Source organism: Aythya ferina (assembly GCF_964211825.1).
Source record: "Aythya ferina genome assembly, chromosome: 11".
In the NCBI taxonomy this organism is placed as follows: Eukaryota; Metazoa; Chordata; class Aves; order Anseriformes; family Anatidae; genus Aythya; species Aythya ferina.
In genome coordinates this window covers 15441506-15466724 of record NC_140307.1, presented here as the reverse complement: position 1 = coordinate 15466724, position 25219 = coordinate 15441506, and the positions used below count along the sequence as shown (strand labels likewise).

Here is a 25219-nt window from a genome sequence, read left to right as displayed (position 1 = left end):
TGTTTTGGGATCCATCTGGAAGAAAGGTAAGTCCAAAGTCACTGTCACGATCAGCTGTATATGCTATTACGGGCAGTAAAAGATTGGAGAAATCTAGTGAACTACGTTGTCACCCAACTTCCTCTGACCTCGAAATCCCTTGAAAGGATATCCTATTTGCTGCTTTTCAAAATGCAAGAAAACAGCAGTACACGCTGGAATTAAAGTGATTAGAAAAATGAGATTATGGCCAATCACCTGCCACCAATTGCAAATGGGTCTGTGAAATGATAACAAGATTGGCATAAACACACTGAACTGGATTTAGTAACGTTTCTGTTTTACCTGAGTACTCTAAAAGGGGGTTCTGAAGTGACTAGCATTGCATTTCTGATCACACTGCCACCGAGTCCCTGCTTGATCTCAGAAAGATTCTCATCTACATGGCTTTGAGGTTGTCTTAGATAATGTTATCAAAATGTTCTGCATTGTCCTGACATTCATGCAATCAAATAGCAAAAATTATTTGCAAGTTGTTGCATGTACTCTTTTTCATGCACAATCTTACCTGGCTATTTTTGGCCAGTGTTGCTTGCCAAAAGCTGGAGCTATGTATTTATTGTATGTCCCTTCTTGTAGGGACATGTCAATGGATGGTATGAAGATGACTGTCAAGATGCCACATCAAGATGGTGTAGCACAAAGAACAGCAACATTCTGGTTATCCTCAAAAAAGCAATTGTTAGATCCTTCTTTAAGGATCATCATATAATCATTTTTGTTATAAACAGGCTCTCAAAGAACTGTCTTTCCATGTAAATCTGAAGAACATCCTAATAGTATTGGAAAGCTTCTTACTCATCTAAAAAAGTCTTTGACCTGTACACTTTTTACTCACGTTTTACGAGCAACAACTTAGTTTCAAAAAGTATTAGGTCCATTTCCCAAAACATAGTGTGTACAGTCATTTGCAGAAGATTTGCAATGCTGACGGAGGTGCCCTGTTTTCAGGGTATGAAAAGTGAGAAACAGAAAACGAGAACTAACAAGAAGGGTACAAGCCCCCTTGATTTCCCCAGGAAACGTATGACTGACCTGACTACATGCTTCAGGTCTTCAGCTAGTTACACACCAGGGATAAATAACAAACTTTTCCTGATGCACTTTGAATGGATGTTGTTCTATTTACTTAATTTGGGGGTTTTTCTTTCTACCCTCTTTTGCATTGTCAAGAATGGCCAAGGATGGAGAAAGACTAGTAGTGAGCAGAGCATCTGATGAATTGAGATGGATTTCTGTCTCTGAATCTTCCTCGCCCACATGTCTGGCCAGACGCAGCATCAGGAAGGAACCTAATGACTTTATTGCCTTTTTTCTGATGAATGGTTCAACAGTCAAGATGATAGGGGCATATATATGCATCAGTGGATACTCTGCCTACCTCTGCATGTGCCTAGGGCATTAACAGCACTTTGGCCTCTTGTTTTCCTCTCTGTGTATGGCACACACTCTAACCTCTTCACAAAAAGAATGCTTGAACTGCGTTCATGATAAGAATAACCAGAGAAATATAACAGTCTACAGACAGCCTGTTCTGCTTATAAGCTCTAGAAACTATGCATAAGTCAGAGTTGCCAGAGAACAATGGAAGCAATCTCACTTAAGGAGCTAAAGGGTAAGGATAAGGATGCTTCAAAAATTGAATTTGCCTGGTACCCATTTCCGGATTTAGCCAAATTGATCTGCACTAACCTGTAAGCACACCAGTGCTGATGCTGTTTCAAGTCATGCTCAGTGTCAAAGCTGCCTCCTACACTACACAAGACCAGCAAGCAAATTTTCATTATTTTCAACATACGACTAAGAATCTGAGCTTCACTGGAACAAATAAGTTGTCCTGAGCATTCAGAGAACTAATATGGAAATCATTTTTCTTTCATGGAAAAGCAGAAGCATCTGTCCAGTCAAGCAAACAATGATTCTGCGTTATGAAATACTCTTTTTATAACTATTGACATTTCAGTCAGTAGTGCCACATGTCAATAGCGGTTTTATTGCTCGCATTTAAAGAAGAGCTTCCAGGATAGGATTCATCCAAGTTGACACTGTCTGATCAGCAGCATATTTCCTGCTCCTGTGAGCATATACATTATTTATACAGCTTTGCGCTGGAGAGTATTTGTGCTAGTATGAGAAAAATTAGACGATGCAGCATGTTTTCTGTGTCTCGGTACAAGACAGAAGCTTAGAACCACATACACTTTTCTCAGATAATTCAAGTCGATGTCAGGCCTCTCTCCAGAACTAGTTTTCAAGCCACAGCTTGCGTGGGCTTCTAAGCTTGTCCGGCTCCCTCTTTTAAGAAAAGTATTTAACTAGCAGGTCTTAGGTACCTGTGCACGTGGTGTTTTCTCCAGTTCCACCTCAGGTCAACGCTGAGCTCCAGAACATGAATACTAGCAAATCTAAAGTTCCCTCTGATGATGTACTGTAAGATCACTGCTAATTTCTTACATTTCATACTTCTTAGTATTCTGATGACAGCTGGCAAACTGTTCCCCTCTGCCCCAGTCAGGTGCTATTGTTCTCATGAAACTTAAGATCTACTCCAGCAGCCTTCACTCCAGATGTCCTCCCCCACGGAACCATTACGTTCTTAACATTATTAAAGAAACTTCATGACTTATGATGCTATTAGTACCGTAAGTGACAGCTGCTTACGGCTTTTAGGGCTTCAGCTTCAAGTATAACATAAACTTTAATGATAACTGTCAAAACTTAACAAAGCCTCAGCAATTGTTCTTAAACCAACCAACCACTGCATATGTACTTAGAGTGACAAATAAACTACACAAATGATGGTACAGATCCTGGGCATGAAATCCACGCAGATAATTCCTTTGCATAATTATGATTATCAGACACGATAAAGAGGCACTGTTGAAGGATATTAGTCTTCAGTAGACGCAAAATAAAAAGATGATTCACTCACAAAGGAAGATAATTATTTGAGAGTATTTTTTCTTTTTAAATAATAATCACCCAATTCTGAGAACACCTGCACAGCACAATCTTTGGCTTTAAAAGAGGGGAGAGCAGTATATTCTAAGCTGATGAATGTGACTACAAAGCAGAGCATATAGGGCAGACCACCTGTAGGGAATGATCTATTACTTCTTATAAAACCTGGTTTTATAGCCTGCATTTGTATTAATTTAGCTCAAGACAGCATTTTTTATCTTATTTCACTTAGAAAAGCAAAACATGTAAAGTAATTAGAAGCCTCATTTTCCATCTTAGTAATTCAGTATGAACTACTACCACTTGCTTGATAACAATCATTTTTAACTCGTGATTTAAAACTCATTAGCATAGCCCTGTCTTACAGAAAAGAATCTGCCAAGTGTTTTTCACATAGGCACATCATTTCTGATTATTTCAATTCAATTTTAAAGGATCTTTGACAGGGCTACTGAAAGACTTGTCAAAGAACAGGGAAACATTATGACATTCTTTCCCCATATTCCTTTCCAGAGTATGAAATATGAGGGACATTTCTAATAGAATCACGACTAATTTAAGACATAGTTAATCTTTAAGGCTGCTGTAGCTGGAGGGGTTACCTCTAACACATGGCAGCTGTTCTCCAACGCACATCTGTAATCAGGTTCTAACACATACCCCAGTTATTAAACAGAAACTTCTCGACTCCAAAGCAAATGCATTGCAATGCATGTTCTTTACCAGCTACAACAGACACTTGAATTTCAATAGTTTTTTGGTTTTTAAAAATTTATAAAAAATAAAAAATGTACTAAAAAATTAAAAATGTACCTGGTGCTTTCAAAAATTCTGTTCATTTTTTAGTTGAATGTAAACTGCCTCCCTAAAATAGCATTTTAGCTTTAGTTCTAAAAAAACTATTCGCTCTCTAGCATGAGTAATTGAAATGGATTTGTACTTTCAGTTAACATACATCATCAGAGCTATTACACATATATATCTGTTAAACAAACCTTTTATAGTTACACAATCCAGTAAGAGTTGCATGATGGTATAGGTAAAATGTGCTGCATATAGTGGGCCAATCCCTGACTCCTGTACACGCTGAGAAATCCTATTGAAGCCAGCAGGGTTATTCATACTTTTGGGACAAACTGCACTGATACAGTATGTTGGATCACTGCTCTTCTGGGGACCGTGTATAGAAGAACCAGGTGTTCTGAAATATCTGGGACAGGTGCATTTTGACAGAATGTGAAAATAGAGCAGTCCCTGTGACATCTTCTTGACTCTCCTCAGCAGTATGATACATCTGCTGTACTTCCATACAGCATTGAAGTGAAAAGGACACAAATAGTAAATGGTAGCTGGAGCTAACCTCCTGGAGTGGGGCTGAATCTCAAAAGCTCAGTATTCAAAACCAGGTGTGCTACAGGAACACATATCAATGCGTACAACAGAAAAGACATTTTCAAAAACTAGCAAGTACATGCAGTTACCCTCAATGTTTGGCATTTATCAATGCCTGTGATAAAGACACTATGCTAAAATTCTGCATTATACAATAGATTCAATAGCAAGTATCTTCTAACCATGCTGTAAGGGCTGTCCTATTAAGTGATGGTACCTATATTTAATTTTGGAACTGGGCATTTTTCCATAATGAAAAAAGAAAAAAAAATGAGCTAATTATAGGTTCTCAATATCTTTGCACACTCACACAGTCAGGGTCCTGAAGTCCTCTGGAAAAAAAAAAGGACGGAAATTACACGTATGAACTAGCCTCTAGAGACTCCTCTAGAGATTCCTAGAACTAGCCTAGAGACTCCTCAAAGACCTATCTTTGAGGAGAACTGAGGATTAACAGCTCCCAGGGATTAGGTGCCTTTGTGATCTTGGAGGGCTTCAAGCCCTTCAGGTGAGAAGGCACGACCTCCTTGAAAGAGCCTCCAAGGGGATCTCTGTGGACCCTCCCAACCCACTGTAAGCTTTTGGATATGCGCTGACCTGTTATAGGAAGGAAACAACATTCTGAATATATTTGCTTCTTTCTAACTCATCTGTCCTCCTCTTTTGTTTCATCTGTACAGAAGCTGGCTTTGCCATACTGTGTTCAAGGCTACACAAGAGCATTTTAATGCACTTTAAGATGTTTCCCCAGTTTAAGGCTGGTACTCTGGAAAGAGCAATATGCATTTTCACTGTGAGGAGTAAGCACATTATTTTTGCTTTCACAAACTCTAGCCCTTCCTCTTTACGTGTCTAGTGATCCCAAACTGAAAACATGCCAAAACACTGCAATATAAATGCTTCATTGGTTTTGTCAACCAAGTAAGAAAAAAAATGTTTTCAAGCAATCAGTCTGTAAGCCTGCAAAGCATTAACAGTATTAAGAAGGAAGAAATACACTGAATTTTTGAATGATAAAATTGAAAGGAAAAATCTATAAAGCCTACTAAAAATATAATTACCCATCATAAGAAATAAAGCTCAAATCTGGTTCTGAATCCACACAGAATCAGCAGCCTACCTGTATGAAACATTCAGCAGCTGGGGTTCACATTGGGGTTTCAGCCAGCATGGAAACAGTAGGGAGGGCTGTCATTTTCCTAAGTGAAAAAGATGCTATCTTTGTCAGGGGGACGCTGGAGTCTGTCTCACACTGCTACACCAAATCTTCAAGTCTGATATAACTGCAGAGTTTTATGATAAACACTTTGTGCAAAGTAAGTACAGACGAACATACAAGGGCAAAGTTCACTATGTTTATAGAGTTCTTATGGCAGGTGAAAACTTTCAGGCAGTTTGTTACAGGTATTTCTCCTTCTTTAAAGAAATTTTCACTTGTTTACATTACTCACGGGAATGATTCCATTTCTTTCATATCCAGCCACCTAGCTCCCTTCCCTTTCGTTTTCTGATGGAGACAGAAGGACAATCTAAGGAAGAACTGGCTTTGCATTAATTGGTCCTATCAGTAACATGGTAATGTCTTGGCTCGTAATTATTTCACTTACCACAATGCCGCACAGGCTACAGTCATCCCAATTTAAAAGACAACATTTAGTCACATTTCACATGCTCGGTGCTGGAGATCTGACAGACTATTGACATGATCCAAAATCCAGCAAAGACAAAAACAAACTTAAAAGGCATGAACAGCAGGATACCTGCACGCTTCCAACTCTGCTAAGAAAGGCAAAATGTCTCAGTAGAGATAGACCTAATTGTCTTCCCCACTGATACAGATAAAGCAATAAATAGGAAAGTTCTGGCAAAGGTAACAAGATCCTGCCAATGGTGGACAGAGGGTTTACATGAGTTAGGACTAGGGAAACAGCAATACTGGAGAGTCAAGCTAAATACATCTAGGTCATGTATAAAAGCTTTATCTTGGCTCTTTAAAAGTTATTATTAGTTTACCTACAGGTTATTATTTTTTTCCTTTTCACTAAGACCAATCAACAACAGTGTGGATGTTTTAATAATTTATGGTGATTCTAAGTTTTGCTAAAGGGGATGAGTGGGACTGGTGTGTTGTAGTTTCTCCCATTAGTGCCACACTGTACGTGAGTGCTGCAGGATGCGATACTGTACGGTCTGCATCACATTCCTGGTCACGTAGGTGGCCTTTATGCCTGCGAGAGCTGGATTTGTAAGCCACAGGTTTTGCAGCTAAGTGATTTTCAAGATCACTACTTGAAAGGCACATGCACAAATGGGGACATCATTGACAACGCCTTATTTCTTCTAGTCTCCCACTGCCTGAGCTACCATTTCTAAACTGTGATTACTGGGCTTGGGGGAGTCTTCTTCCATATCTACGAAACCAATCACCTATTTGTCTAATAGTTCTATCTGTCTAGGTTGGATAGGCAGGAATGAAGGTTTCCCTGAATCAGTGTGGTGTGTGCATCCTTCCGTCTGCAATTTTGATAAGAAATGTGGTGGTATTTCAGCAAAACAGGAAGCTTTTAGAAATCAAAAGAGGCAGCACAGAGAAAACAAAAGGTTCGCACTGTGTTACCGCAGAAAGTATGGAAAACACTATTTTTTTTCAAAATGTTTAAACCACAATATTTGTTTCTCTTTTCTCCTGGTTTCAAGCCTGTGCGGCTAAATACAGGCCCTTGTTTGCTGTCTCAGTTAGCATATTTTGTTCAAATATTACTATAATAAAATAGTTTGAGAGGTACAACTTGAGATCAGAAACTCAGCAATGGAGCTTATATCTGTTCCACGAGGTGTCAGATGGTCTGCAGTGGAACATTTGGAGTGGAATTCAAATAGACCTGAGGTTATAAGAGTTATTCAACAGTGAGTTAATGAGAGCGGTCCTTTATAAAATGGAGAACTACAGAGTGCTTTTATGGAACCGTAGCTTCTTTGAAGAGCATTTACTATGGAAACCAAGTTCTGTGAAAGGATCCAAAATACAAGGGAAACCACAGGTGTGGTGTCTGAACCAGCTTTCTGACCAAGGAAACAAGAATTTTAAAGCGTAGTGGCAGGGGGTGATTGGATAGGAAGATAAAAATCCTTGTTCAACAAAAGCAATATCTGGTATCCTATCTTGAAGACTGCAGTTTTTAGTGATAAAGTGCAAGCTGTTACACTCCTCCTCCATATGCATTTCCCTGGCTTGAGAATATTTCATTAAAGATGATTTGTAACAAGACTTAGCCATTTAAAGGTTTTTTTCATTCCACATATGGATTTGTAGGCTCTACTGATCATTTGCCTAGCTGACCTCCCCACAGAGAAGTGTTGGAAACAACATTATCGAGACTGAAAAAGCAGGTCCACCAAGGAGTGTCTGGATCTGCCAATGGACAGGGAAAGTAAAGACTCTGCTGCAAAGTGGTACAAAGTCCTGGTGCAAGCACGGGAAATGGCCACAAGGCAAGAAGCCTTAGACTCCTCTCTAAGAAACCCCAAACTTACAGATCAAACTCCCACAGGCAAACAAATCATTCAAATCCTGATGGATCGGGAAACAGATATGTGGGGCCATGCTTCCTAAAATCTTTGATAACACCACTGTTTATATGTCTGGAATGTGTTTTCATGCACACACCTGGAAGGTGTTCACTTCCTTTATTCCCTGTATCTTCATGCAAAAAGTTTCAATAAGTACAAGGCTATGAACATGCACTAGCCATTTCTGCATTTTATGTTAAGCATGTTGTTGTTAAAATAAGCCTTTTATGAAAAAGGAGGCCACTTAAGAAAACAGTCTATCCGGTTTGTTCACCAGAACTAGACAGAAAGCAAAAGAAAATATATGCTGCTTTACAACTTCTTGTCAACCAGGTAAACTGAAAATGTGCTGAGTTACACATTTCATTATTACATGCCCACACCCAAAGGATGCACAGGGAGTGGAGAAGAAGAGAACTACATGTTCCTTCTTCAAATTGCACCTATTATCTAATAAACTAGTAGAAACATTTCCCACAATAATAATATATATAAGCCTCAAAAGCTGTTTATTTGGCAACCTTGATGTATATATTTCATTAAAGCATTAACTGGCATATCACCCTACTGGCCTATTGCAGTGATTTAAGGACAAACAAAACAAGAAACAACCAAAAAAATAGAGCTGTGTTTTGTCCACATTGTAAGCATAGCCAAAAAGTAACATGGATGGGCATTTTCCTGGTGAAGTTAAGTAGCTTTAGAACCACAGACTGTTTACATGAATGACACAGATGAGAGCGTTCATCTTGTCTTACAATATTGGAAGTGAAGACAACTGGATTCTGTTCTACCACAAACATCAATCAATAGAGCTGCCAACTAAATTCTGATGAAGAAACTAGTTATTGAAAACAGCAAAAGTCGAAGGACTGGCAGAACTGGATGAAATTGGATCACAGATTATGTTTAAAAAGTTAAAAAAAGAATCAGAATGACTTTCCAATTAAATCAATTGAATGCAGAAATTAGGAAGAAAAATACATTGCACTTTGAGTTGTCAAAACGTATAATGGCTCCAGTAACTTCAATAAATCTTACCAAACTTCTTCTAGGCCATGCAGAAGTAAGTATTACCTTTTGGACTGCCATTTTATACCTGGTATTGCTGCAAACCAAACCTGCAAGCTGTCCATGTAGTTCAGAAACCACTTCCTCTTACACACGATTCGCAGACGACTTCATCATGCACTCAGAAATGGTTATTTCTGATTACATCTAAAATGAGCTGTACCACAGGCCTAAAACTTTGGGTGTTGAGTACTTCATTTGGATATTCTGGAGGAGGGATCACAAATGCATTTGGCAAGCAAGACTGATAATTATATGCTAGTTTTACTACCCTAATGAAGAACTGCCCAAAGCGCTGTAACTGTTCAAACTGTTTTGAAAAGAGACTTGCTTTGCAAGCATGTAAAAAATCATGTTAAAAATACTCAATTTTTTCTTGCAGCTTAAGCAGGGAAACCAAAACACACAATATTTCTACACACAAAAAAAGCCAGAAGGGACCTTTGTATCATTATGTTTTGTGGTTTCTTTTTGGGTCAGAAATGACCACACTGCCAAAAGCAAAGCACATCAATGATTACCCAGACCTATTTATAATTCCCATATGCCAAACAACTGTGACAGAAGGCTCACCATAAAGTGTCATTTTCTGTATATAAATAATATAGTTTTCTGAAACGATTCCACAAATAGTAGTGCTGCACATCTGCATTAACATTAAAAAACAGGTAAATATTCATTAATGGCAGGTTTCTTTCTTTTTTTTTTTTTTTTTTTTTTTTTTAATAGTGAAGTTTGTAGTTTCTTGATGGCTACATTTAGTGTAGCTGGCCTGATTCAATCTGTGCATGTTTACTGGTATAACGTTACTATATTTACATTACTAGTATATCCAAATATATTTTGGGAAGGGTAAAAAACTGAGGGAGTGGTGACTGAGTCAGGATCCCACATATAAGATTTCCATTTGGAATAGGTTTCCCAAGGTATCTAATTTCACATGCAGCACTGTATGTCTGGGATTTCTCAATGTCTAATTGATGGAAAATATTATGTCTGTGTTTTAATCCAATTCCTAAAAGGCATTCACTTTATATGGTTATAAGTACTTTAGTTGGATATGCCAGCAGACTTTTTGGTATTGCCATACCAAAGAAACCATGCTAGATTTTCCGTAATGGGCATAAATTCCTGTGGCTGCTGGGTCTTGGCTTTTTTAACTAACAACAATATACTGTTAGGAGTCACAAAAGTGAAATATCATAATATATATTTGAAATTTATTTCCAAAAGGCCTATGTGGATCAAAGAAAGCCCTGAGTTAAGAATGAGTCTATGCAGGAGTGAAGGAAAAGAAATACAAAATAACAGGAAATTTATTGCTTTGACATGGTAAAAAGGAAAAATACATTTCTAAAAAGAAGCCTAATTTGTTAACACTGAGTCCATGCACATAAGGAAGAAGCATTTTGCAAGGAGAAAAAAATAAAACAAAACAGCAAACAAAACAAAACAAACAAAAAAAAACAACAGATTTTTTCAACTTAGGTTTAAGAGGATCACATTCACCCCTGATTTATCTCCACTGTAATCACACTTTACAGTAGAGTTACCTGCCTGTAAACCATCACACCTGAATCTGCTTCTGCAAAGGCAGAATTAGAAGCCTAGGGATGGGCACTTGCTTCTTTATTGATTCCTTTCCAACTAGGGCCAGCGGAAAGGATACAAGGGAGATAAATTACTATGCAGAACTAGAATACACCTGTCATTCATCTGCTCTGTGAAACGGATCACTGAGCTCTGGATTTGGATCACAAAAGAAGATCACAGAGAAAAACTGTTGATAAACGTAAGCAAAGTGGAAAAATAATAGCTATTAAAAGATGTGATGAGGAAAAAGAAATAGATATATTCACATAACCAGTTTAATTTGCATCTGCAAAATCATCTCTTTTGGGTGTACCTGGCTCCAGACTATTGGAAGGGCCCGTGTTCAAGTTCTGATGTAGCTGGGAAGTTGAGAACCTCATCAGGCTATTCAGCAGCTAGTGATCCGTCCGGACCTACGGTTCTGATCAAGGCCCATCCACGCCAATGCAGATGAAAGAGCACTTCAGCCAAGATGTTCCAGACACACCTCACCTAGCCTCCCCTTTCCCCCTCCCCAATATTCCATGTTTCTGAAAACAAAATCACCATTCTGGTTTTATATTTACATTGCTCCAAGAATGTGTAATTTTAAACCTGAAACTGTTATAAGCTTGAGCCTATGTTAAAATAAATATGGCTTACATATACTGTTCGTACGCCAACAGCTCAGATAAGCTTATTTGTAAGCTAAGTATAGCACTAATCACACGAAGACATGGGTAGAAAATCCTACCATCACTATGAATAGTTCCCGTTAACTGTGCACATAATGGCAGATTCTCCCTATTTTCAGTACTTACGATATTGAAAGCTCTGAAGAATTACTGCTTAGGGAAATTCATTACCAAACTGTCTGAGAGTCCAAAAATCCTTACTCCAGGAAGAAAGAACTATATGAAACTGCAGTCTTCTACTTACAGTATAGTATAAACCAAATTCAATTAGATCCATGTAAACAAAGCTGCAAACACTCACGAGAACAAAAATGATGATGTCTTGCCACAGAAAGAACAGCTCCCCTGGGAAAAGATTAAATCAATATACTTAACCTTTACATTCCAGAGGACTGCCAAATCACCGCACTTTGGCAAGGACGCTCATGTAAACACTCATCAATTAAATTAAAAATCTGTGAGATAAACCCAGTTGAATTCCTTCTGGGAATGACTCTTGTAGGTATAAATCATACACCAATGGAAGGGAAAAAACATAGTAACAATTCCTGTAAATCCAAGGTTCGTTATTCTTCAGACACATCCAACTAATTAACTTCATGCAGACCTTAAAAGCAAGTATCAAGTATGAATTCATGCCAGGTCCAACCATGCTAACAAAAACAAGACAAGTAGCACCTCTCAGCAGGGCTGCAGCTGGAACACCAAGCTAAGAGAACAGTCCAGTACGCTGTGACACACCAAGTTCGAGAAGCCTCAGGTTGCCTCAGTAGGAAGGTGACTTTGCCATTTCAGTGACAGAACAGGTAAAGTACGTACAGGTGAACGTGCATGCCAGTAGTAGCATCCCAGCTAAAGCACAGGTGAAAATGTTAAGTTTTTAAACTCCTTCAAACTCACAAGGTTTGTGTGATTACAGCTAAATGCAATTACGCTACTTCTGCTACCCAGCACTAGCTGTACAGCTGTTTTACACAGCACTGAATTGCACCATTTAGATAGGTCTGTTGTTTTCATTCTAAAAGTGGATAGTTTCAACCTGTGGGGAAGTTTCAGATGACTGGGAGACCCAACACATTAGAAAATGCTCAGAGTAAGAGGCACTGGGCATCAACTGGAACACAGGGGGTTCCATCCAGGCATAAGGAAACCTTTCTTCACCATGTGGATGCCAGAGCCCTGGCGGCAATTGCCCAGAGAGGTTGTGGGGATCCTTGGAGATCGTCAAAAGCCGTCTGGGCAGGGTCCTGGGCAAGCTGCTCTGGGTGCCCTGCTTGGGCAGGGGTTGGGCCAGAGGGACCTGGAGGTCCCTGCCAACCTCAGCCAGTCTGTGATGCTGTGATCTGCCAGAGTTGAACAAGTTCTAATGAGCATCTTAAAATCTGTCAGCAGGGGGCTTGGGCAGAAAGAGGGTCAGAGCTCAAAAGCAGGAGAGCAAGTTTTACCCACTCCCAGTGTTCTTAAAAAAAATACCTCAGTCCAGCACACACAGACAGCCTATTTACTCGAGAAAAATATATACCTGGCTGTACAAATGCAGCTCACAACAGGTTTCTTCAATTATCATGTCTCAGTCTCTCACTGCAAAGTGTTAAGAAATCACACTATTCTGGCACTGTCACTTTGATACCTCCATTTTACAGCTGGTGGACATGAGACAACTGAAAAGTAGGCATGTCCTTGCCCAAGTCAGTGGAAAGTTTATGGCCAAATATGTTCTCATTAGCTTTCTGGCACAGATACTGGAACTACTGCTGGCCTGTACGTGCCTGTATTAGCAAATGGTGTGCATAATGTTCCTACCGCATCTCTAGCTGGAAGCTGTTCTGGCTATGACTTTTGCCATTTTGAGGATTAAGTATGCTTTTGAAAGATTAAGGTAGAAATTTTCAAAAGACTGAGGAAGACAGGTGCTCATATCGTAATGGAAGTCAGTGGAGTTAGCTGCTACAGATTTCTTCTGACGTTCCACCTTAATGCATTTTGATTCTACTTCAAACAGGACATTATATGGAGTCAAATCACGTTCGGAGTATCAGAAGCCACATTACTAACTTAAATGTTGCAATTGCTAAAGTGATTAATGCTTCAGTTCACAAGCCAGAAACCTTCAGACCCCATTTCCTTTCCACATGTCAGCGAGGTTAACAAAACACAGAATGTATTGCCTGGCCCTCAGTTCATTTTCAATAGTTCCTGTCACTGAGTCATTTGCCTCTACTGGTGTGACTTTACACAACACCAATCTCGTAATGACCTAGGACTGGCTTCAAAAATGCGTCTATGAAAACTGCTGCAATGGAGAGGCTGTGAGGCAAAGGAAATACTTACTTGTATTACACATAGAAACTCTTAAGCTGGATAGCAGTGTTACTTACCTTTTTGTGTGTACACACTGGCCACTGAGCTTCATCGTGACAGACTTGCTTTATTGTGGTATATAGTAAAACCCAGCTAGGAAGTGCAGCTGTTCAATACACATGGCAACACCAGGAATGGCAGAGCTATGACAGTTCCCTTCTCTCTCAGAGCAAACATCATACAAACAGATATTTCAGTAATAAATCCTGTATAAATCCTGTCTTCACCTCCAGAGGTTAGATTTGGCACAATTTTGCAAAGGAGGGAAGGTATAGGATTTGCAAAGAGATTGGGGGGGGGGGGGGGGGGGGGGGGGGAAGCGGGGAGGGGCGGGAGGGGCACAGCAAAACAGTGATCACTCTATCTGCAGAATTACTCTGCAGAATCAGCTTCCTCTGGGAAGGTGCACAACAGCACATAAGAAAGTATATATGTTTAGGATAGGTCTGGGAAAGCATGATGATCTACTTGAATCTCTTGCTTCTGAAGAAACCTCTTCTCCTTTTCTAACTGCCTTCCTCTTGCCACTTAACAAATAGAAAAACTGATTGAGAGGAAGAACACTAACAATGCGGGAGCTATCTGTGAAGGTGGTATTTAGACAAACCACAAGTTCTCATGCTCATTATCTCCTCACCAAATGAAGTCTTCTTACCCACCTGTGCATTGTTCTCATCCAGCTGCCCTACTTCTGTTTATTATGTAGCATTCATTAACTGGTTCTAGAGATAGCAATTGAGAGTGAGTAATTATCTCCCTAGCAAAAAGAATAAGGGTCAGATTCTTAAAGGTGACTGCTGAAGGTTTCAAAAGAAAAAAGAAAAAACAAGAGGGACTATTTTGCAGCTTGGCACTCCATAAAGAAACCCTGTATCCAAAGAGAGATACGTTGTTTATACTCTAAAAACCTTGCAGTGCCTAAACAGCTTTTGATGGTACACACAGATTTCAGGGGCTCTCCCTTCTGGATTGAAGAAGTACGGCCACTCCGTGTGCTCTTTAAACAGAAGATCAATTCAGCTATAAACAGTACATTAGAGTCTTCAGAAGTGTTGCACTAAAACTTTAGCACATGGTATCATACATTCAGGTAACATGACTTAAAATAGCAGTAAAGATACAGTAGGATAGTATTTACCACCTTCTTGCCATCGAAGGGCATAGCTAAGGCCATTGAAGGGTTATTAATCCGGTTGCTAGATCATATTAAGTGTGCCGTTGTAAGGTTGCTGCTATTGTTACCCATGCTAGCTGTTTATTATTATAATATTAACTTCCTAAGCTCATGATACAATCTTGGCTGAGAATACTGTAATAGCTCTATTTTATTTTGGTGTTCTTCTTGAGTAGTTTCCTTGCTAGAATTTATAAAATGCCACTAGTTGCAATGGTGAATTTTTAAGGCCCACCACAGCCTCCTGCTATGGAAAGTGGTAAGACAAGGGCAAGCAAAAACGATGCAGTCTAAGCAAGAGGACATGGTAGCATTAGCAGATCAACGTCTAAGGGGCCACTTTCACCAAGTGATAAACAATCACAATCAACAAAGTCATCAACAACTCAACAAAGTTCTCCTTTAGAGCAGTGAATGCTTCACATACTTAATTTTTCTTCCTTCATCTTCTAACATCTGGGAAAAAGAAGAGCTTCTCTCACCCTTCCTACAGAGTTCTGGCCTCCTGCCTCGCGCCAGCATGTACAGAAGACTAAGCTCTGCTTGTTACAAAGCATGGTCTTACCTTCCCTTGAGACTCATTCCTAAATGTCAGAATCCTTCTTTTAGCACTAGCTGGACCTGGCCATCTAAACTGAAAATATATCTTAATAAATACTACTCTGTTCTTCTAGATAAAAAATAATGCAACAGCCTTTCAGATACAGAAGAAAGGCTTTCCAAACTAATTTTCACATCTCATGAAGCAGCTATTACTAAGGACAAGCCTGCATTTCATGAGGGGAGAACAGACAGAAGGAAAGGGTCATGTTTAAGAAGACTCTGATTAAGTTCTACAGCAAGAGAGTGAGAAATAGATTTGCAAAGTGTGAATAACTCAGTAGAAAAAAGATTTTCTGATTGGAAGTTACTAGCATTAACACATTAAAAACGTTAAGCAGTAGCATCAATCAATCTTACTACATCATCTTTACAGCAATCTGAATTAAAGATCTATCTAAAAGAAGGACATTTGTTAGAGCCTGGATATCGCCACAATAAAAGTTTGCTAACAGAAAACAAAGTAGCTACATTTAAGTAGCAGCAGGGGCTACTTTGTCCCACAGAAATTTCAATGAGCTGACAGTGCCAAAACATACCCTATGTACTGATGTTGCCAGCAGCAAAAATTAAAAATCAGGAGCACATGCAGTAAACACATAGTACCCAGGTGGTCTACGTGACAGTTAGAAAGCCATCTATCGGGGGTGTGTGTGTGTGTACAAAACATTCATGTCACCAGGAGGAAGGGAAAGCTTTGTTCTGAATGCATGGTGCTGGCTAAAACCATGCTAGTAAGAATGCAACGTATGCCAGTACGGCTACTTACTCTAAACCCAGGCAAAAAATAATTTAGTAGAAGGTACTTGTATCAGTGTACCTGTACCTAGACTAGACAGGTGCCACTTGGACCAGGACAGCAAGCAGCAGATGCAAATTAGCTTTGACAGCATCAGCTGATGTTCAGTCTCAGATCAGCAGCGCTGTATAACAACAAACCCCTCAATTTCTGCTTGCAGGACAGCTTCTGAGGCAGTTTACCACTGTAACAAGTAACCTCTCCCTAATCTCTATCGGAAAAAAAATGTAAGCGGCCAGAATTGCTGAACCAGGCTAATTGGGCTGCTTTTGCCAGGAGACTAAGGCACATTCACACAAACCGTTGTATCCACAAGTGGGAGCTGGAAAAGGCCTTGTATCACTTCATTTTTGGTCTTGGTTCTCCTTCTATAGATCAGAGTATTTCTATGCCTTGCACAGATATTGAAATATTAAAAACTGTGAATTACTTGGCTCTGACAGTAGTGAGGGGAAACCTTCCATATGACTGATGACATGTGGATAGATTCTGCTCAAAATCTGGCATTTGTCCTTGCTCAGATGAAAAGACGTCCTTACGCTCCCAAAAGACAGTCTGAGCTCTACTGGCAATTATGCCCCCTTTGAGACATCACAGTTTGTAGACTAGGTAAGGAAGGGATTACTTTCTGTGCGCTGAGAAATATTCATGAAAGGTCATGCTTGGAATATTCTGTAACCAGTTACAGATAATAGCAACAGCCAAGCTGATGCCAAGACTGATTAAGTTACTCCAAAATATCTTTCATTTACACTTAATTTGACTTATTTTTTTCAGTAATTGGTACTGAGTTCTTTAAATTAATCTTTTAAATTGTTAATTTGAAGTATGAGTTAGAAATCAATTTAAACACTAAGTGGGACCTACATGAACCTATTAACAGCGAGTACTCATCTAAGCTATGGCTCCCATATTAGAAGCACACCAAATCAATCTTGACACGGGCTATTATACTTCCGTTAGCAGCACAGCACTGTGTGCTGATCAGGAATGAAAGATAAAATGTTAGATGAAAATCTCAGAACACTCTGAAAACTCTTGGCAACAAGTTTCATTATTAGTCCTCCAGAGATACACTGCACGTCTTGATTATTCTCCCATTTGCTTATAACTGCATCATTATTTTTAAATATTTTATTTGAGAATTACACTCCTTATAGCTTTTACCTTGGAAACAGCAATCATCCAGTAAAGAGTGGAGAAGAACACAAGGCAGACCCAGGTTCTTGTCCTTCTGCAACACCTCTACTTTTGCACCACTGTAGGAAGAGCAGAGCACCTTTCTAACAAATTTTGTACTGCTGGATGAAAAATGATCACATACGTACACCCGTACAGTTAAGCAGCTATTAGAAGCTGACACATTACTGTGGCTCCTCAGACTGAAAACAGGGTTTATGTAGCATGGGTTTCATTACCATGTTTAATTTCATGTGTAATTTGTGTTTTTCAAGAACACAAATCTGTCTATACATATCACGAGAATCACACTTGAGTCCAGCTAGCAGAACTACAGATTCACATTGTCTTTCAGGAAGAGTCTGACAGATACAAGCTGATGGATCTAAGTTGAGTGTAGTGGTTTACAATACTTATTAGTAAGCAAAACAGATCGTGTTTAGTAAGCAAAGCCAGGACTTCTTCCAGAAATAAACACAGTCGGGGCGGGTAATTGTTTATATCATTCAAGCTCTTTTGGGAGCGCTAATAATCTACAATAAAAAAAAAACACATTATGGAAGTAGTTGGCCTGCTGGCTAGGGACCGCAGTATGGCATAGGACAGTGGCCTATAAAAACATTGCCAAAAAAAGTACAAATAGTGAAAGTAACATCAGTATGTGCTTCGCAGATACATCAGTATGCAACAGTGCCCAAGTGCAGTAGATTCTCAGTCACTGGTAGTGCCCTACAAAGTTGCTTTTTGTGTCTAGCGTTTATAAAAAAAAGTTTGTAATTCTAACAATAAAATTTTGTAAAACAGTTGTTTACCAAAATGCTCTGAACTTTATTTACCACTTCCCTCTTCAAATTGCCAAAGTATACTGAATTCCAAAGTGAATTATGGAGTGTTTTTTTGATGATTACATGTTAGGTAATCATCAGGAGATTCAGAAATACTGCATTAAGGAGATAATAACCTTAATAACATAATGGTTAAAATTCTATGACATGAATAATCTTAATATTTCTGGTGCATTTGAGTCAAGGAAGGATGGGCCACTGTACAGGGAACAATAAAAATATTCCCTGGGTTACAGTCAGCTCATAATTCATAGAGCAGCATTATCAGCCAATGGTTGTTTTTTTTTTGATTAATCGTCTGCCAGAGCCAGAGAGTTTGAGGCTAATTGTTCCATTCTTGACTGCAGAATGAATTAGAGAACAATGTGCAGTCCTAAGCCAAGAAGGGAAAACAAAGCAAAACCAAGAGCCCATAATGAATGGTGAGGTTAGCTAGGTGCTTTTCTCTTCTATTCACAAAGATGTTGTGAAAATGGCTCCAAGGAACAGCAGGCATAAGAGATAGATAAAATCCTACACCACATGGTCATAGGTGACCGGACTCACAGTGGACAGCTTGGTTAATGGAACAATAGGTTTGAACAAGGAAGAAAGCAGAGCAGCATCACATTAGAAGGTTAACTCAGATTTAAGAAGTAACTGACTGAGGCAGCAGGTGACTGAGGAATGATGAATAGGCAACAATATAAAACAGACACCTTTCATTATAGGGAGAGGAAAACTACTGTTTAAAAGGATATTACAGAGCAGTTCTTGTGGCTGTATCTCTGCTAGCACCATAAATTAAAAGGTCTGTTGGTACTGGCTTGTGTAAGTAAAGGACTGAAAAATAAAACTGTTGGTTGCATCAGCCACCATTGTTAGTGCCTTCCCAGCCAAATCATCACATGTCCAGTTTTTTGGTAATGCTTAAATTCTTAAAATATGTATTTTAAACAAAAAAGATACATAACATTAAAAACACAGATGTAAAGAAACAAAACACAGAGTACCACATTCATACATAAGCCACAACAGGGTCATTATCCATGACTCCCTCTCATTCAAATTAATAACATGTCTGCAAAAGAGCATGGAAAAACAAGATGAAAGCTAGATAAATACAGTGTACTCAAATTCTGAGCAAAAATGATGCATTCTCTGCTTGGGCTTCACCTTTCCATTGAGAATGGACACTTGGAGGAAAAGGAAACAAGTCTATAAACACTTAGCAGTGCCAACGAATAAAACAATTAAAGTAATGACAGAAAAGGACAGCAATATTTAGCCAAAATGCTTAGAAGAAACGCCAAAGTTATGATGACCCAAACATACAAATAAATAGTGCCTAATGCTTTTAGATACTTTTAGGGTGAAGAAACAAAGTTGACTGTAGAGAATGAGCTGGCACTGAAACAGAACAAAAACAGTGACTCAGAGAAATTGTGTCTTTTCAAAACCTGCAGAGATTCTGGAGGCCCATCTCTAGGTAACACTACAGGAAAGAAGGGTAGGAACATGCTGTTTTTTAGCTCACTACGAACAGTCAGATGGACAAAGTCACTAGAGATAGCTGAACTGTTCCAGGTACCAAAGAGACAACTGTGAGAAGCTACTGATATACTTATTCAGAGCCTGGAAGCATATGCCAATTCATATATTCAAATATGAGAGAAAACCTTATCTTGTAGGAGCTAATTATCAGTCTTTTTTTTTTTTTTTTTTTTTTTTTTTTTAAGTTACTTGGCCAAACAACATGTTGTCAGTGCTTCAACAAACTACACCAAGTTAGCATTTACCAGGACTAGTTTTGAGTGAGTAAAGGCTGCCAAAGCTTTCCACAGCACATAGAATTGCCAAAACAACCTTTGACTCAATGACTATAGATAACAACAAGGAAAAGTCCCATCTGCACACATGCAAAAAAATATGGATTCTGTGCAGAAAACTTTTCTTTACAGAACACCTCCCTTTGTTCCTCTTTTCTTCATGAATCTCCATGCTGTAAGCAATGTAAGCCACATATAGAGCAACAAAGGCTTTGGGCCTGAAATCCAGACAAAAATAACACAGGATAGCATTGAAAGCTGTATTTCAGTGTTCATTTTACCACATGCTGGGGCACAATAATCTCTCTCCACTCTACCCCAATAAATGTTTTCTGTGTATATGGTGATAATTCAAAAAGTTCCCCTACATACTGGAACGAACTCTAGGTTCTTATACTGGCTACGCTACACAACAGAAAGGTAAAAAAGGAAGATCAGTCTGACTTTATGAATTTCTCCCTAATGAGGAACAACATAAAGAGCATTCTTGAACCATCAGTTTATTCTGAATAGGGGTGATGTTGATTAAGATTTTTATCCCTCAGCAGTTACTGCACAGAATAATGGAGGAATGCTCCACATTTATAGAAAAGAGAAAAACGTTTCTCTACTTCTGGAGAAATGAGGGAGTCAGCTGTCATCAGGATCAGGAGTCATCAGGATCAGCAGTGTGCTTCTGAAGCAACTCTCTCCATCACTTCATTATGTTTCAGCTTGCATTGCGAAGTGGCCTCAGAGCACTTGAGCGGGATTCCTTTCAGATGAAACTGAACTGAAAGATTTGCTCCCAGACCATATGTAATGCACTCCAGCTGCATTGGGCTTCCTCAGACTAGACCAGACCTACTCCCAAGTAAACAACCTCTGAAACACCTATGTCACCCTGATGTCAGATCCCTGTGTCAGCTGCTCTGCCCTATAGAGCTGCTCCCTTTGATCTGAACAAGTTGTTAAAATACACGTGCCTTTAGTGTTCCAGACTAGAATCTTTATGCTCCATCTATCCCAAGTTCAGCTACGAATAATTCTAAACATGTACCGAGGAGTTGGCACAGACTGTATCAAAGTTAATCAGAACAGATATTGTTAAATCTCCAGTAAGTCTTCCTCTGACTTTTGGGTAAGGCTCAGAATCTGTCATTTCCTTCTGTTATTCTGGTAAAGAGATAGCAGAGAAAGAAAGCTATTCTGGGGAAAAATCAGAAACTTATTCTGTTACTATGTGGTGAAAATTCACGGTACAAATAGCATAAGCAGTATAAAGTGTTTGACATCATGGCTCAGCAGCACCTACACGGTTTTCTTTCTTCCTTTAAAATTAAATGGCCTCAGAGTACAGTTGCACTGGTATGAAGCCGTGTGGTACACTACCTATAACACTTACACACTTAGCTCAATGCTCAAAAACTATTGGCAACTGCAGCAGAATTACAGCCAGCCTCAGCATATCCCGTGTGTCTAGCAGTAAGACTAAATGAAAAATGACTGTTATGCAAATGTCTATAAATATTCACCACCTATTTCAGATATTCAAACAACCATTTCAGTCACCTAAATCTGAAAATGATTAATTTACTATCTGCTTTTTGTTTGTGCGTAACAATAAATAACCAGCAAGTTCCCTGAGGGCTAGGATTTCATGAATCATTAAGCTTGTCACCAGGTGGATGTCTGTCATCAAGTACAGTTTGAGAGGCAGAAGATGAGCATAAGGACAGAATTCAGAAAGTTACATGCAAGTGATGCCCAGGAAAGAATCAGGGTCTGCAATTTGATCTACAAAGGGAAGAACCATGGTCTAACACAGACATCCCAGCAGTCAGGGAGGCTCAGCTAGGAACCAGGGCTTTCTCACAGCTCTGTGCAAGACTCCACAGAGGAACAAGCATGGACAAGTTACCCTTAGAGAGCATTTGAAATATGAGCAGGTGCTACACAAACACGATGTAAAGAACTTAGAGCATCTATCCATACTATTTTGAGCCAAGTGCTACATTTTCTTCCAACCATGAGAAATTGGCTTTGGTTTTAGAGCACAGAAGAGAGAAACACAGAATAAAATCAAAAAGATATTCAAAAGATATTTCCCACAAAATGTGAAAACTGGATCTTAAATCTGTCCACTAGGGTTGGAAACAAAATGAAATAAACCACATTGTTAATTCTACCCTTTAACTTAAACTTATTGCAGCAAAATGCATGAAAGACATCTCTACAATTACAGGAAGAGAAAATATAATTGTAACATGCACGTAAAATGTGTGTACATTTTCCTATAGAAGTAATAAGCTAAATATTCAACTATCTTTTCCTAATTATTTGCGTAATCTGACATCGTAATAAATACTAAAGCGCTTACACCTGCACATTACTCCTGAAAACTTTTGCACACATGAAGAACGAGCCATTTCTAAGTCACACTCAATTAAAGCATGATATGATCACCATCAGTTTATCCTATAAAACAAAGAACAGTTTTATAGAAGAGAAATTGATTTTACTGATAAACCCCAGTTCATTCAACACGCCCTGTCTTACTGACACAGAGGACTTTGTTGCTGTGACGTTACCTAGAAGACTCTGTCTTCCAGGAGCCAGGCTGCTTTGAAAGTAATTTTTCAGCCTGTTACAATGTGATCCATGAACTTGCAATTACAGCTCCCAAATGGCTAGGCAATGCCAAAGCCCTTGCTATAGTTCTGAAGATCAGTCAGCTCCAGTAGCCTAGGGTGTGTACAGGGATATGAAGCCATTTCTCTCAGCTTCCTTGCTTTTTAAAGCAATTTCTATAATGCATGAGCTGAGTGATAAAGTGAAATGTGCAAAGACAGTTGAAGCTCCACCAACAACCCTGATATTTGTAGTCAGCCCTTAGTAAGCACAAATGACTCCATGACTTTGACACAGAAGCTGCTTGTTTATCAGCTTATAATATTTGAGTATACTCAGACTAAAAGTTCCTCTTATCTTAATACAATCTTAATTCAAGCCTCATAAACAAACCCTCCCAAATTACCACCACCTGCTAAATGGCAAGAGCCTAATTTCTCCTCCTTCTCTGTGTATGAGACTCCAGACCTCTTCATGTCTGAGCACACACAATCTGACAGTTTTAAGCTTACATCACAAGAAACTGACACAGCGAATATGCCAATTTCAAGATGACTGCCATGAAAACAAAAACTGATTGCCATTTAATAAGCTTGTGTTTTCATAGAAATACAATGTGTTATAGATGGATTGTTTCCATGAAAACACGTTTAGAAATGAAACAAATATTTACTCAACACTAAGCCCAGTCATCTGCAAAATACTTAAAATCAAATAGTTTAGGATTCACATTTATATTAAATAATTGATGAAGGGTTGATACAACAGCTAATAGAATTGCTTTTATTTTTTAAGAACTTGAAATATTGATGTTTTTGGAAATCTATTTAAAAGCACCTAAGAACATGAGTAGTACATTTGATAATGCAAAGTAGACAAAGCTACCATCCATTGATAGATTGGTCTGGGAGAACTGCATTAACCTACTGGCAAATACTCTGATAAGATCCTACTTCCTGATGTTACTGAAACTAATTCCTGTACAACAGCAGCAAACAACTAGGTACAGCATGGTGTACCATTTCAGGCATAAAGGAGAAGCTATACCACTTTGCAGAGAACAAAATGAACAGAACCTTCTGTCTCTAAAACCAATGGCAGGATTTCTACTGACTCTGAAGAACATACAATTTTCCACTTTTCTTGTTTCGAACTTTTTTTTTTGTTGCATAGAGATTCCTACAAAAAAACATCTCAGAAGTGTGTTTTTGAAAGAGACAAAGAACTTCACCTCTAATCCTACTTTAATCAGGACATGCTTAGCTCGATGCATGTGGGTAATAGTGTGTTGACTTATGACCTCACTGGACGGAAGATGAAGTTTAACAGCTTTAATGTATCAAACACAAAGTCTGCCATCACTCAGTTCCTGTTGCCATTCCTTTACGCACAATTTGGTCACCAGCTACTTCAGCTGAAGCTTCAGTGTCTCTTCTTACCTAACAAATATGTCAAATTTGCACATAACATTTTGAACAATAGTAACTGAGTCCTTTCTTTTTGCTTCTCCTTTCCTTTTATTATTCTCTCTCAAACTCTAAGAGTAACAGTAATCATAACAGAAATCTAACCTCAAAACTATTTGGAAGCAAATGTGAGGCAAACACACAAAACCCATTGAAAGAGCTGTCTATTAAACCATACAGTGATTCTAAACAGGTAAAACAATAGAAGCTAAAAGGAGAAAAGACTAATTTGTGCTAAAATTATTTAAATACTCAATTAAAAACTTCTTCTGTATTTTATTTTATTTTTTTATACAGCAATGAACTAACCTAATAAATGGAATGTCTACTTTGGAGTATGTTATTCAAAACCAGCATACTGATTATTTATTTATTTTTGCTCTGTGCAAATTACATTTGCACTTGGTCAATTTATTTAGAGATAGCACCTTTGTTTTAATGACAAGTACCTAGGAGAAAGATTTTGGACGGGATTACCTAAAAGACAGGAAAGGAAAAGGAAGAATGGAATCATTCTAGTTCTACAAACTGTTGTAGAGGATAGCAAAGTTTCTCAGCAATTGCCCAAATCCCACCAGCAGGGGCAGTCCATGTCAAACTAACACTTAATCAAATTGTAACTGCTAAATAGACCTTTTGGTTCTCAAAAAGAGCACTATGAAGCTTAATCTGGAGGCTTACCATGCAAGTGCCACTATTATATATGCAAGCCAATTCTGACACAGAAGAACACTAAAGATTTAATGGACAACCTATTTTACTATAGAAATAAGTATGTTGATAGTCTTCTATTGCTTATTCTGGACATACAGTAAAATGTCACATTCTTACTCTCATCTTGGTGATTTCAAGACGAGGAACTCAATAGCTTGAGCCAAGAACATAAGTAGCTACATATAAGCCATCTTAACTTGGCACTTAGCAGAATGCAATACTGCTTGCCAGGCCGGACCACAGTCTAACTTCTGATTTAACACTGGAGTGAGAAAAGCAGTCTATCTACAAAAAACACAGTAGGCTCCTATCTCAAGTGACCATCACATAACCTCCCTTCTGATGACAATGAAAAGCAGCAAA

At 38.7% G+C, this 25219-nt stretch overlaps 1 protein-coding gene across 5 annotated transcripts in view; it reads right to left on the bottom strand.

The window, feature by feature from the left end:
* Positions 1 to 25219, bottom strand: part of RORA (RAR related orphan receptor A) — a 406228-nt gene that overhangs the window by 72591 nt on the left and 308418 nt on the right. The window contains exon 1 of one of the 5 annotated variants that reach the window (XM_084532403.1): positions 5513 to 5665. The exons of the other annotated variants lie outside the window; for them this stretch is intronic. Coding sequence (XP_084388529.1) covers positions 5513 to 5525 — 13 coding nt within the window. The 5' untranslated portion in view covers positions 5526 to 5665. Of the gene's footprint in view, positions 1 to 5512; positions 5666 to 25219 lie in introns of those variants that run through there. 5 annotated transcript variants of the gene reach the window in all.